The sequence below is a fragment of the Phyllostomus hastatus genome, unplaced genomic scaffold, assembly GCF_019186645.2.
Source record: "Phyllostomus hastatus isolate PE091 unplaced genomic scaffold, TTU_PhHast_1.1 phas_contig_80, whole genome shotgun sequence".
Classification (NCBI taxonomy): Eukaryota; Metazoa; Chordata; class Mammalia; order Chiroptera; family Phyllostomidae; genus Phyllostomus; species Phyllostomus hastatus.
This window is the reverse complement of record NW_025333960.1, coordinates 6153152-6167367: the sequence shown is the minus strand read 5'-3', so window position 1 is coordinate 6167367 and position 14216 is coordinate 6153152. Positions and strand designations below refer to the sequence as shown.

General features: G+C 41.7%; 1 protein-coding gene across 2 annotated transcripts in view; it reads right to left on the bottom strand.

Annotated features, from left to right (window-relative positions):
• Positions 1-12278: 12278 nt before the first annotated feature.
• Positions 12279-14216, bottom strand: part of SPIRE1 (spire type actin nucleation factor 1) — a 303603-nt gene continuing 301665 nt past the window's right edge. The window contains exons 18-19 of one of the 2 annotated variants that reach the window (XR_006786997.1): positions 13820-13999; positions 12309-12337 (exon numbers count right to left, since the gene is read on the bottom strand). Coding sequence is in view for 1 of the 2 variants with exons in the window: in XM_045849961.1 (XP_045705917.1) it covers positions 12317-12337 (21 nt within the window). In the remaining variant the exon portion in view is untranslated. Of the gene's footprint in view, positions 12338-13819; positions 14000-14216 lie in introns of both variants that reach the window. The other variant, XM_045849961.1, reaches the window with a different exon arrangement.

The window sequence follows — 14216 nt, the reverse complement described above, 5'->3', positions numbered from 1 at the left end:
AGACTTCAATAATCCACTTTCAATAATGGAATAGAACATCAGACAAAAGATCAATAAGGAAATGGACGACTTGAACAACACCATAAACCAACTTGGTCTAACAAAACTATATAGAACAGTTCACCCAGTAACAGCAGAATATACATTTTTCTCAAGAGCACGTGGAATATTCTCCAGGATAGACTATATGTTAGCCCCAAAACAAATCTCAATAAATTTAAGAAGACAAATAAAAAGTATCTTTTGTGGTTACAATGAAATGAGGTTACAAATCAATAAGATAAGGAACACTGAAAAATTCACAAATATGTGGAATTTAAAAAGCATACTTCTAACAACCAGTGAGTCAAAGAAGAAATTACAAGTGAAATTATAAAATATTTTAAGACGAATGAAAATGAAAACAAAACATATGAATGCATTTGAGATGCAGTGAGAGCAGTGCTCAGAGGGAAATTCATAGTTAAAAATACCTACATTAAAGAAGAGGGCTCTGGCTGGTATGGCTCGGTGGACTGAGTGCTGGCCTGTGAACTGAGGGGTTGTTAGTTCAATTCCCAGTCAGGACATGTGTGGGTTGAGGGCCAGGTCCCCAGTTGAGGGTGAGCAAGAGACAACCGATCCATGTATCTCTCACACATTGACATTTCTTTCCCTTCCTCCCCCTCTCTCTAAAAAGTAAAAAAAAAAAAAAAAGGAAAGCTCTCAAATCATTAACCTGACTTTAAGGACCAAAACAAGAGAGAGAGAGAGAGAAGAAAGAAAAGAAAGAAAACAAATGGCATGCAGAAGGAAGAAATGATAAAGATTAGAGAGAAGATAAAATAGAGACTAAAAAAAAAACAAACAGAATTTTTGAAATCAAAAGTTGTTCCATTGAAAAGATCAGCAAAACTGACAAACCTTTACTTAAACTGATCAAGAAAAAGAAAAGGACTCAAAGTAAAAAAAAAAAAAATCAGAAATGAAGGTGGGGGCATTTCTATGAACAGTTATACACCAACAAATTAGGTAACCTAGATGAGATAAACAAATTTCTGGATCACAAACTACCAAAAGTGACTCAAGAAGAAGTAGAAAATCTGCCCTGATGGTGTGGCTCACTTGGTTGGGTGTGATCCTGCAAGTTATCAGTTCAATTCCTGGTCAGGGCACATGCCTGGGTTGTGGGTTTGGTGCCTGGTCAGGGCCTGTGTAAGAGGCAACCGATGAAGGTTTCTGTCTCATATCAATGTTTCTCTTCCTCTCCTCTTTCTCCCTTCCCCTCTCTCTAAAAATAAACATTTTTTAATAAAAGAAGAAATAGAAAATCTCAACAGACCTATGACAGGTAAAGACTTATTAGTAATTAATTAAAATCCTTCCAATAAAGAAAAACCCAAACTTCTAATAGAATTAACACCAATCCTTTGCAAACTCTTTCAAAAAGAATGAGGGGAATACTTCTCAACTGCTTCCACGTGGTAAGGGGCATTTTTGAAAAACCCATAGCTAATGCCCTACTCAGTGGTGAAAGACTGAAGTCTTTCTCACTAAAATCAAGAACAAAGCAAAGATGCCTACTTTTATCACTGCTATTCAATGTTGTATTGGAAGTTCTAAAATGAGTAACTAACTAGACAAGAAAAAGAAATATTTGGTGTCCAAACTGGAAAGAAGTGAAACTATCTCTATTTACAGATGACATTATCCCATACGTAGAAAATCCTAAGGAATCCACAGAAAGTTAGTACAGGAATTCAGCAAAATTTCAGGGTACAAGACCAATGCATAAAAATCATTTGTGTTTCCTACAGTAGCCATGAACAATCTGAAAAGAAACTTTAAGCTACCCAATTAATAGTTACATCCGAAAGAATAAAATATTTAAAAAACAAAAGTTAAAACAAGAAGGTAAAGAACTTACAAAATTGCAAAACATTGCTGAAAGAAATAAAAGACAACAAATGAATGGAGCAACATCCATTGTTCATGGATCAGAAGACTTAGTATTAAGATTGCAATACTACCTGGACTTCTGGCCAATATGGAGGCATAGGTAGATACACTTTGCCTCCTTGCACAACCAAAACAAGGATAACAACCATGGTCCTTGGATTTTGGTCTGGACGTGGATCCAGTATTTATCTGAATGCAACTCTTTCTACTTGGAATTTACCATAAACACAAAAGCAAAAGTTTATGGTATATCATCATGAAAGGTGAGCAAAGATAGCCCTGTGAAATTTAACCTGGATTTCTTTTTTTCCTTGCCTTGTTTTCATTTTATTTTTTAAATATATTTTATTTATTATGCTACTACAGTTGTCCCATTATCCCCTTCATTCCCCTCCACCCTGCACATCCTCTCCTACCCACATTTCCCCCCTTTAGTTCATGTCCATGTGTCATAAGTTCTTTTTCTTAAGGTTTCATTTATTTATTTATTTATTTATTTTTATAGAGGGGAAGGGAGGGAGAAAAAGAGAGAGAAACATCAATGTGTGGTTGCCTCTCACGTGGCCCCCACTGGGGACCTGGCCTGCAACCCAAGCATGTGCCCTAACTGGGAATTGAACCTGCGATGCTTTGGTTCACAGCCCGCACTCAATCCACTGAGCTACACCAGCCAGGGGTGTCATAAGTTCTTTAGCTTCTACATTTCCCATACTATTCTTGCCCTCTCCCTGTCTATTTTCTACCTATCATCTATGCTACTTATTCTCAGTACCTTTTCCCCCTCTTTCCTCCTCCCATTCCCCTGTTGCTAACCCTCCATGTGATCTCCATTTCTGTGGTTCAGTTCCTGTTCTAGTGGCTTGCTTTGTTTTTGTTTTTGTTTTAGGTGTGGTTGTTAATAATTGTGAGTTTGCTGTCATTTTACTATACACGGTTTTTTTAATCTGCTTTTTCTTAGATATGTCCCTTTGACATTTCATATAATGGGAGCTTGCTGATGATGAATTCCTTTAACTGACCTTATCTGAGAAACACTCTATCTGCCCTTCCATTCTAAATGAAAGCTTTGCTGGATAGAGCAATCTGGAATGTAGGTCCTAGCCTTTTATGACTTGGAATACTTCTTTCCAGACCTTTCTTGCCTGCAAGGTCTCTTTTGAGAATAAACTGACAGTCTGATGGGAACTCCTTTGTAGGAAACTGCCTCCTTATCTCTTGCTGCTTCTAGGATTCTCTCCTTCATTTTTACCTTGGCTAATTTAATTATGATATGCCTTGGTGTGTTCCTCCTTGGGTCCAGCTTCTTTGGGACTCTCTGAGCTTCCTAGACTTCCTGGAAGTGTATTTCCTTTGCCAGATTGGGGAAGTTCTCCTTTATTATTTGTTCAAATAACATTTCCACTTGTTGCTCTTCCTCTTCTTCTTCTGGTACCCCTATAATTCAGATGCTGGGAATGTTTAAAGATGTCCTGGAGGTTCCTAAACCTCTCCTCATTTTTTTGAGTTCTTATTTCTTCATTCTTTTCTGATTGTATGGTTTTTTTTTTCCTTCTGGTCCACTCTATTGATGTGAGACCCAGCTTTCATTCCATCACTATTGGTTCCCTGTGCATTTTTCTTCATTTCACTTATTGCAGCCTTCATTTTTTCATCTAATTTGTGACCAAAATCAACCAATTCTGTGAGCATCCTGATCACCAGTGTTTTGAACTGTGCATCTGATAGGTTGGCTATCTCTGGGTCACTTACAAGTATTGATTCTGGGGCTTTCAATTCTGTTTGAGCCATCTTCTTTGGTCTGGTCACGCCTGTTACGTATGAGGGGCAGAGCCTTAGGTGTTCACCAGGGCGGGGCAACCCAATTGCTGGGTTGTGACATTGTATGTGGGGGCAGGGTCCAAGAGGGAACAATGGTGCTTGCTCCGCTCTCCATCAGACCTCAGTGCCTTCTGTTGCTTCCCCTGAGCAAACTGGGCCCCTCTGGTGCTAGTTCCCGTGTGGGTGGGCTTGTGCACCCCATGGGACTTTCCAATGACCTCTCCTGGGAGGCTGGGAGTATCTCCCTGCTCCTCAATCCCCACAGGTGTCCTCAATCAGTGCCCCAAGGTTCTATTTCCTAGTGCTGTGATCCTGGGTTGCTAGCAGTGCCTTGCTTCACAATCGATGCCTCGCTAGGTCTGCCAGTTGCCACTCCTCAGCTGGGGTCTGCCAGCTGCTGCTTGTGCACTCAGGGTCCACCAGCTGCGGTCTTGCATGCCCCAGATGCCTTACGCACCTAGTCCCAACCCTCTCTGCTCTCCACACCTCAACCCGCACCCAGCTGCCCGACTCCGCCCCTCCTACTGGTCCGGATGAATGGGTCTATTTTAACTTCTTGGTTGTCTGACTTCCATAGAGTTCAATTTTCTGTCAGTTCTGATTGTTATTCTATTTCTAAATTGTTGTTGTCCCTATCTTGGTTGTGCGAGGAGGCACAGTGGGTCTACCTATGTCTCCACCTTGGCCAGAAGTCCTAACCTGGATTTCTAATTTGAGAAAAATATTGAAAAGCTCAACTTTAATCTTACAGTATTGCTTCATTATAAATATGTTAACAGTTCTGTGGCACTGATGTTCAGCAGGTGGCTCCAGCACTTGGAGGGGACTCCTTTCCTGAGATGCCCTCTGGCAGAGGTGTTAGAACGTGAGCATGATGACACCTGGCAGAGGCCTCCATCTCACCCTGTTTAAGTGTGGACACAGCCCCCTGGTAGGTTCATCAAGGCTGTTTTCTCTACAGGGGTGTGAGGACTTGGAGTGGGAGACTGACTGACAGAACACAGAGTTGGAACCTCTCAGTTTTCATCTGTGCCAGAGCATGAAGCACGGTGGTACCAGCCTGCAGGCTCCCTGCATCCAGGACCAGAGACACAGGCTGAGCAGCAAGTGGCTGGGCATTTGTCACCCACCCTGGGCAGTGGGGCCAGACACTCACGCTCTACACTTGATTTGTCAGAAGGAACATCTGTGGTTAATGCAGCCTAGAGACGCAAAGGAAAGGGACTAGAAAGGAATGAATATGCTACATCTTGGCCTATACTTAACCTTTAATCTTGTTTTTTGTGGAAAGGTTATTCTGTTTACTAAACAAAAAAGTTAATTTAAATCTTTGATATTCTTTTCCTGGAAACCAACATATTGGAGTGAACCAGGGAATGGCATTCTCACATTCTACAACCTAACATTCATATAGAGGTTCCTTGTGGGTTTTGATCTTCCAGTTTGCTGTGATCATAGGCGATGGATATTCCCCTAGACTTTTTCAGAAAAATGCTGTTTCACAGGGCTGGCACAGTGGCTTTAAACAGAAGAGCCTGATGTTCACCTTGGGAGCTTATTAACACTACTGATTTCGGCCACCAGTCCCTGAGGTCCTGTGACGTCTGGGCTGTGGAGCTCACCAGGCTGAGGCGCACTGACACTTCCATTGAGTGCCTTGTGCTCTGCCACTAGTTGGAAAGTACTGATGTTTCCTGTTCTAGCAACATCACAGGTGTTCTGCACAGACACTTTATTTACCAGATTTCATTATCTTCCACTGCCCACAGCCCTTAATTTACGAGGTGGGTTTTTAGTATGTAGACAGAAAGTAATATGTGAGGGAAGACCCCCCCCCCCAAAACCCCTGGAATTATCTTCTGCAGGGCAGGCCCTTTGTAGTCCAGGCTTTTCCCACTAGGTGAGTGTTCTAGGAGCCCATCTGTATCAGTGTACCAGCTGGCATTGTTGTGAGAAGCTGTGTTCAGCTTTAGTGAATTTTTTAAACATTCAACATGTTTGCCTATTTCAATGATGGGTGATTTAGGAGAATATCTGCCCACACTGTGGTGAGTGTTCAGCAGTTTTTGACCAAAAACCGATATGTCCCCCATGTCCCACCCTCCCTATTAACCTGATCTTACCCCGAGTGACTTTTTTTTTGTTTCCACAGATGAAAAAAGTCTGTAAAGGGAAACAGTTTGCTGATGTGGAAGAGATGAAACAAAAAAATGATAGAAACACTAAAAGGTATCATAATTGATAAGTTCAAAAACTGTTCTGAGTAGTGGAAAAAACATCTTGGTACATATACTGCATCAAATGGAGAGTACTTTGAAAGTGACCGAACTTTACACATGTAAGAATAAATATACAACTTTTTATAAATAAATTTTGGGGGATTTTTGGTCTCCCCCATCCTAAAGCAACTTTATGTGGATGCTTTAGCATCTGAACATGAAATGGGATACAATTTTCCTTATTTATATTTTAACAAAATCAAATGGTTTAAATTTTTTAGAGGAGAAATGAGCATCAGAAAAACTAGTTACTTTGATAATGTCATATTACTAGCCAAAGGTTTTATTATTTTGCTGAAAGCATAGAAATAAATTCAGAATTCTGCTGCCTTTCCTTCACTTCATGTTATATGGCTGTGTTTGTGGCCTTTGAGTTTGGTAGGAATAAATGAATGTGTTAATTACTGTGTGAACTCTTCAGACAAGCCAGTGCTGTGAGCCCTTTAGACCGTCCTGGGGCCTGCGTCCATGTGCACTTTCTGGTTAGGTGGCAGCTGTAACCCGACTGTAGAAGCAGTGCCCGGAGCTCTCTGGAGTCAGAGGCTTCCCTTCTTGTAGGAAAAGCAATGACTGAATGTGCTTGGAAGACTCTTCCTCCCATTTGGCATTAGTACTATTAAAACTGTATCTATCTGACTTGAGCCAGTGGCTTTTTGGCTTCCAAAGGGTGGGTGATTGCCTCCAGCATTTCTGTCCTCACATTTAGGAAGGGCCACACATGCTTTGATACAGCAGTTATCTGGTGGGTGTTTCTGCATCTCCTTCCTCCCCCAGCTCTGAGCCCCAAATAGTCTTCATTACCAGATGTCTACTTACAGCTGAGCCTCAGTGAATGCTCAATACATTAAGAACAGATTTTTGTAAGTTCTGTTATAACTTCAGTATCTAAAGAAGAGGCAGGATTATTCTGGTAACTTTGGCAGCAAAGGAGAATGAATTGGGTAATTGGTAGGTATGAGGAGTAAACCTGGGCAGATCATGTGACCACTTAACTGTTGTTTCCTTATCTGTAAAATACAGACACTGATGACCACTTCAAAGTATTGAACCAGAGGAGGCTGTGAGGCACCTCCACATGGGCCTGTGGCTCTGGTCCACGGTGGTTACTGCTGGCACTGGCCAGCACTGGGCGGTGGAGTCCCTATGACGGGGGATTCAAGAGTCAGAAAGTTTTAGTTTCAGGTAATAGCTAATAAGCCTAGTAGTTAATGCATGTGAAAAGCTATTGTTTCAGGAACTGCAGATAAAACCCACCCTGACTCCAGGAGACCACAGTGATTGGCCTTTGCTCTCCACAAGAGACTGTAAGCAATGAAGGTGGTATCAGAGCTACTGTGTTCCAGGGAGAGACAGACAACTGCCTGGGGCACAGCTAACTGTCCAGGCTGAGAATGCTGCAGTTTTTTAAATCTAATTTTCCCTGAATCCCTCACTGATAGGGGACTTAAGAGTTGGAAAATTTTAGTTTCAGTAATAGCTGATAAGCTTAATAATCAATGCATGTAAAAACTTTTGTTCCAGGAACTGAAGGTATGACCCACCCTAACTCTAGGAGACCATAAGCAGTTCCATCTTTGTGCCTCAGGAAGACTGCAAGCAATTCAAGGTGATATCTGAGCCACTGTATTCCAGGATAAGATGACCACTGCCTGGGGTGCAGCTTAAGACCACTGCCCAGGACAAGAATGCTGAAGTTGTTTCTTTTTAATCCAATTAACATTTCCCTGAATTTCAAAACCCCTCACCACACCTTGTTTATTCCCTGCTATAAAAACCCTGGCCTGGAAAGAAAAGACGAGATGGTCTGTTAGGGTATGAACCTGCCATCTTCTCATATCACCAGCCATCTGAATAAAGCACCCATAAAGATTCACTCTGTCTCTGCTTATTGGGTTTGGTAGTGACAGGCAGCCCGAACTCCTGTGTCTTTTTCTGGTTTCATCACCACACTTTGATCTCTGTTATAAAATGGCTGGTTTGAAAGGAAGTGTAGGGTGGTCTGTTAGGGTACAAACCCACTGTCTTCTCAGATTGCCAGCCATCTGAATAAAGTGCCCATAAAGACCCAGTCCCTGTCTCTGCTTACTGGGTCTGGTGGGTGGCAGGCTGCCCCAATGCAGGCTTTTCCAGCTTTACCTAGGGAGGATTACTAGGCTTCACTGATGGAAATACTTTTAGTGAGGGTGTGTTCTATTTTTCTAAAATTTGTATAATCACTGGTAAGAGTTAACTATCAACAGTAAAAAAAAAAAAAGGCAATTGGTTAAGAAATTGAGTACTCACTCAGTAATGATTTGGATTTCCAGTCTTGACTTCTCATTAGGTTCCGTGCTTGTGTTTTTTGCTCTTATAGGACAGTTTGCTTAGGGCAGGAGTCAGAAAACTACAGCCTGTGAGCTAAAAATGTTTTTTGCATTTTTAAAGAACTGTAAATAACCCCTCCCACTCCCCACACAAAGGAGTAGAGGACAGAAACTGTAGGAGGCCCACAAGCCTAAAGTATTTACTACCTGGCCCTTTAGGGAAAATCTTTCTGTAAAGCTGACCCCTTTCTTAAAGATCCCACTAAATCTCTCAAGCAGCATAAATAAAACTAAATTTGGTGCTTTCCACTGAACTGTGTTCCTTCCTGAGTACAAAACCTGAGTTATCTGGCTTCTTCCTCTTGCATTCTCTGCAGCCATTTAGAAACCAAATATGCCTATAGAAGGTCTCAGAACAATTTTATGTCTTTTCATTTTAACTGTCCCAGTCTGCTTCAGGTGCTTACTGCCTGGTGTAAACAGCTTCTAAGACAGCTCCAAAGAGGCCGCCTCCTGGTGGCCACACCTGTGGGTGATCGTTTCCATACAGAGCAGGGCTGAACCGTGGGGTCAGTGGAATACTGTGGACCATTCCATGATGGTCTGTAACTTCCCAGTCTAGGTCATAAAAGACACTGCAGCTTGCACCTTGTTCACTCTCTGCATCACTTGCCCTGGGGCAAGCCAGCTACCTGGAAGAGCCTGACAGAAAGGAGCTGTGTGAGGGAGCCATCCTGAAAGTGGGTCCTCTGGCCCCAGTGAGGCCTCCAACTACCTGCAGCTCCAGGTGACATCTTCACTGCAACCTCATTAGAGACTGCAGGCCAGAACTACCCAGCTAAAGCTGCTACTGATTTCCTGATCCACAGATACTTTGTGAGATAATGTTTACTGTTTAAAGACACAGTATTGGGGTAATTTGTTACATAACAATAGATAACTAATACTTCACTTTATACTAAACCTGTACAATCACCTTCTTTTTCCTTTCATGCTGTTCTACTTCCTTTCAAACAGCTCAAAAACAATCCTAGCATAACATTCCTTGATTAGAGAGGTTTCTCATTCTTTTTTATTGTTGTTGTTGTTGCAAAAAGTCAAAAATAAGTCCTAGGCATTGGACCAGATGATTCCAATACAGGTGGCAATAAGACTGTATTTTGGGAAAGACTGGGTCCTCTCCTTCCTCTGAATCCACCTTAAAATCAGATTCCATAAAGCTGTCCTTGAAGCTGACACCAGCTCACAGCTTGCTATATGTTCCTAGAGGTTTATATTGCCTTGGACTGAAAACAAAACAAAACAAAAACATGTTCTCATTATGTATTTGTCTGACCAGTTTAAAATTCTTTAGAAGCCAAGATGAGGTGTTCTACTTTGCATGCACAGTTCTTGGCATTCATTAAATGTTTTGGTGACTCAAGAACTGGATTCAGAATCATAGCAATTAATAGGAAAAGCAACTGGAAATGCAGCAGGGTCACTAGTGCAGTTTGGAAGTGGAGAGACCCTCAGGTTTTGATGCTGGGCTAGTTAGTGGTTTTAGCTTGGGCAGATGATGTCCTTGCTGTTCCCCATTTCTCATCTGTAAGAGTATATTAATATTATCTACTTCAGAGTTTGTAACGGGGTGCAGCCAGGGCCCCCCAAATGAAGGATTTTAAATCCTGAACTTGGGGTGTCCAGAAAATTTAAAAATATGGGATCCCCCCCCTACACACACCCTGCCACCACAAGTCTGGACTGGGGGATGGGACACCTGGAGACCATTGAGTTATTTTGCATATCAATAGTTAGCCAACTTCATATTTGATATGCAAAATGGCTATTTTACATATCTATAACAGCTGACTAGCTTCATAGATATGTTAAGCAGCTGTGGCCCTGCTTTGACCTATGGAGGTGGGAGTGACTTCAACCCAGGATCTAACTGGGAGGCAACTCCCCCTGGTTACAGTGCCTGTATGAGAACTTGGAGATGACTGGCTCCATGCCATGGGGTCATTGCCTGCCCAGACTTAATATGGCAGCCCAGTAAAGCTGGAAGGATACAGGAATGTTGGCAGGTGTAACTGATGGTGGGAGGAGTCAGAAATGGGGCTGCAGAGGAAGATTGGTATGGGGATTTAAACCCAAGTGTGGCAGCCATACTGAGCAGAACCATGCAGCTTGGGCAGAGAGCAAGAATCACCACAAGGCTTTGGATTAACTGGTGGTTGTGGTGGTGACATAGCTGATGGTGCCAGGAGCCTGAATCACGGACTTCTACTTCTTTTCCTGAGATACGGTACCCCAGACTGGACAAAGGGGAGAAGGAAGGACATGCCAGGTGTGTTTATGGGTATCCTAAAGAACGTTAGTATTTTAATGAAGACATTAAGTCATTAGTCTAAGCCTGTATAACTTTTAAGTAAATAATTCCTTTCCTTTTCACCAATCCTTGGCATTGGGAGACATCTTCCCTCTGGCGGCGGACAAAGTGAACCTAGTATGGGGGAGGAACCTCCAGAGAAAAAGAAGAGGTCCTCTTGGTAATAATGTCATTCACCTCCCCCGCCCCATCTGTTCTGTAACAAAAAGACTCTTGCTGGTAGGCAGTGAGATACCACGTGGTTTCAGATTAAGAACTGGAGACTGAGGTGACACAGCTGATGCTGCTGGGAACCGCAGGAGGCCTGCCAGGCGAGCACAAATTACTGGGAAGGATGGGAACTAGCTGAGCCACAGACTTCTATTTTTCCTGAGACACGATACCCCTGACTGGCCTGACTGGGCAAAGGGGTGGGGAAAGGACTGTGTGTGTTTGTGGGTGTTTTAAGGGACTGTGAGATTTTAACAAAGACATTAAATCATTTCTCTAAGTCTGTATAATTTTGAATAAACAGTTCCTTTCCTTTTCACCAAACTCTGGAACTGAGAGCCATAATCCCAATTGCTAAGGGTGAGAGGCAAGGTGAATCTGATAAGGAGGGATCCCAAGAGGAGAGTTCCATTTGGTAACAGTATCTTGTCCTCCCCCTCCCCCCATCTGTTCTGTAACAAGCCGAGTATTAAAGGAGAAAATGTGCTGAGGGTGCTTAACACAGCATCTGATGTAGGTAAGTGCTTAATAACTGGTAGCTATTAGCTACTGAAAATTATCAAAATATCCCCCCAAATTATGTTTTAATAGTGACACATAGCCCAGAATACCTAATGTAATAAAGCATATCTTCATATCTTATTTCCTGTTATTGGTCAAATATGTTAAGATGACAAATTTGAAATACTTTAATATTTCACCCTAGTTGGCACATACATTTTAATCTTATGCTTATTAGTAAGAGTTAATTATCATACTTTAAAAGTAGTAAAAGTTAGCGAGTATGAACAGTACTGATAAACATACCCTGTACATTTATGCAGCAGCCTCAGTTATAGTTCTGCAGGGTCCCCGTACATCTGTACGTGCATTTTTTAATGGACAACAGCTCTGTGAGGGAGGCAGGGCTGTGCATGGTGACTGCACCCAGGAGCTCTGGAAGAGGAAGAGCGCCCAGAGATGATAATGTGATGAGTGGCATTTACAAGGGTGAGGTAGGAAACCCAGACTGGAAGGTAGGGCTTCTGCAACCTCTAAGTCAACCATGCTAAGGGCATGAGCTGCTGACTAAAGCTTCTGTCTTCTAATTAGTCATGTTAGGGCTATAGTGATTTATTGATTCAGAATTGTATTCCTGATTTAAAAACACAAGAGCAGTATGTGGCAATTAGTTGTTAATGAACAACCAACCACTATGTCTATTGTTTTGCAGACATCTTAATGGTTCCATTTTTGTATTTATTTGCTCTAGTTTCCACAGAGAACTCACCCATTCATTTATTAATTCACTCCAAAGACATTTATTGAGTACCTGTTACATGCCAGGTGTTTTTCCAGAAACTGGGGAAGTGGCAGTGAGGAAATCCGACAAAGATCCCTATCTTCATGGAACAGTATTATGGGATATTAGGTGCTAACTGCAATGGAGAAAAAGAAAAGGCAGAAAAGGAAGTAAGGAGAAGTAGGGAGTGTTAACAGAGAGACACAAGAATTAAGAAGCTATTTAAGACAGTCACTTGGAAAGGAGAGTAGGCACATTACAGATAGCCTCATGAGGCAGGGCTGGGGAGTAAACAATGGGAATAAATTACAGGGGGTGCTGAACTTCTCAACTATTAGACCTGTTCAGTGATGGAACTTTGCATAGAATAAGCACCTGTCTGATCCTGGACATGTTTGAACAGAGCCAAGAGCTTGCCATTGGCTGGAGGGTGGACTTTTTGTATCACTTTCAGCTCTAAAAGTGAAAAATAGAGATCAAATTTGGTGAAAAAGAGCTCACGCAGTGATGGGGGTTAAGGCAAACTCCTTCGCTGAGAATCCTTTTACTACCCTGGGAGGCATATCTATTGGGGACTCTGATAATTCTTATAATCAAGCTGGACAACAAGTTGTCTGTACTTTTGTTTCCTTTTAATGCAATTAAGTCAGTATGTCACATATAGTTGCTCCTACAGCTATTTGCTTCTCTTCACATCACACTGTGGGAACAAAGACTTGCCGATCAGACAAAGACTTTCACATGAGGTTGGGAGATGAACCACCAGTAATCAGGAGTTGCTGATACAAAATGGCTTGTGCTAAGGGTTTGTTTGTTTTTATTTTTAATATATGTCAACTCATGTTACTGTGGTTTTTCTTTTTAATTTTGAAAAATGGACTCAGGTTCTTTATAATAATTAGTAAAATTTAATTTGTCTCCCCGTTTCAAATATGGCATATTTTGTTTTGTACTTTTTCTTGCATTCATGTAATATACATAACTAGTTTTGTCATCAACAAAAATACTGTTTAGAAAAAGTTATCTTAAGAGACCACCTTGTCCAACAGCCTTGCTTTAAACTTTAAGAAACTGAAATCCAGCAATGTTAAGGAACTTTCCCAATGTCAGATAGCCCTTTTGCTGCCAAGCTGGAGCATAATTTAGTTAGAACCATTTCAGATACTTGAAACCAGGTATACTGCTGAAAGAATCTACCTTGTGAATTAGAGTCTAGTTTTTTTTTCAGTTATCAGGATGAAAGCTCTTGGGTCCTAAAAAAAAAGTGTTTTGTTTTTTTTTGCTAGAGAGTACCATTTTGGAACAGAGAGGACCAGTTTTTATGATTGGAAGTTGTGTCTACCACTGGCTACACCTGGAGGAAATTTTAGGCTGTCTGTCATAGGAGTCATTTGGAGGTGGGATTGTCTAAGCCAGTTACACCTACAGTGCTTTGTCCAAGCTTCTGTTCTGTGGATTTGACTTCTGAAACAACCTTGAATTGTGGTAGGATGATCTAAGGGGCTTTTTATCTCATGTCATTTTCTTTGGTGGGCAAGGTGAAAGGCTTTTTTTTTCTTTGCAATGTCTAAGGAAAAGATTCTATATAACAGTAACCACACTGTTTAGAAGAATTTACCTGTGCAGAATCTTGCTGTTCTTTCTTTCTTTGTTTCCCTACAGTGTTGATACCATTTGGTTAGGAACTTGATATTCAGCTTAGCTCTACAGAAATCCTCAAATCCTCTTTAGCATTTCCACTCTCTTAAATACTGTTGCTCCTGGGAAGAGTTGGGATGTGACATTCTCTGCTGTCACCCTAGGGAAAGGGACCAAGAGGGAGGTAGGCCAGGAACTGAGAGACAATTCTTGAACTCACAAGGGAACAGCAAAGCAAAAGAGAATACATAGATGGGCAAACTTCAAGTGAGCAAGCTTGATCACGTGTGTCCCTCCTTGCCAGCCACACCTAAGCAAAACTGAGTTCCCCCTCTTCTTCAATTCATAGAGAATCATATTTATTAGAGCAGCATGTA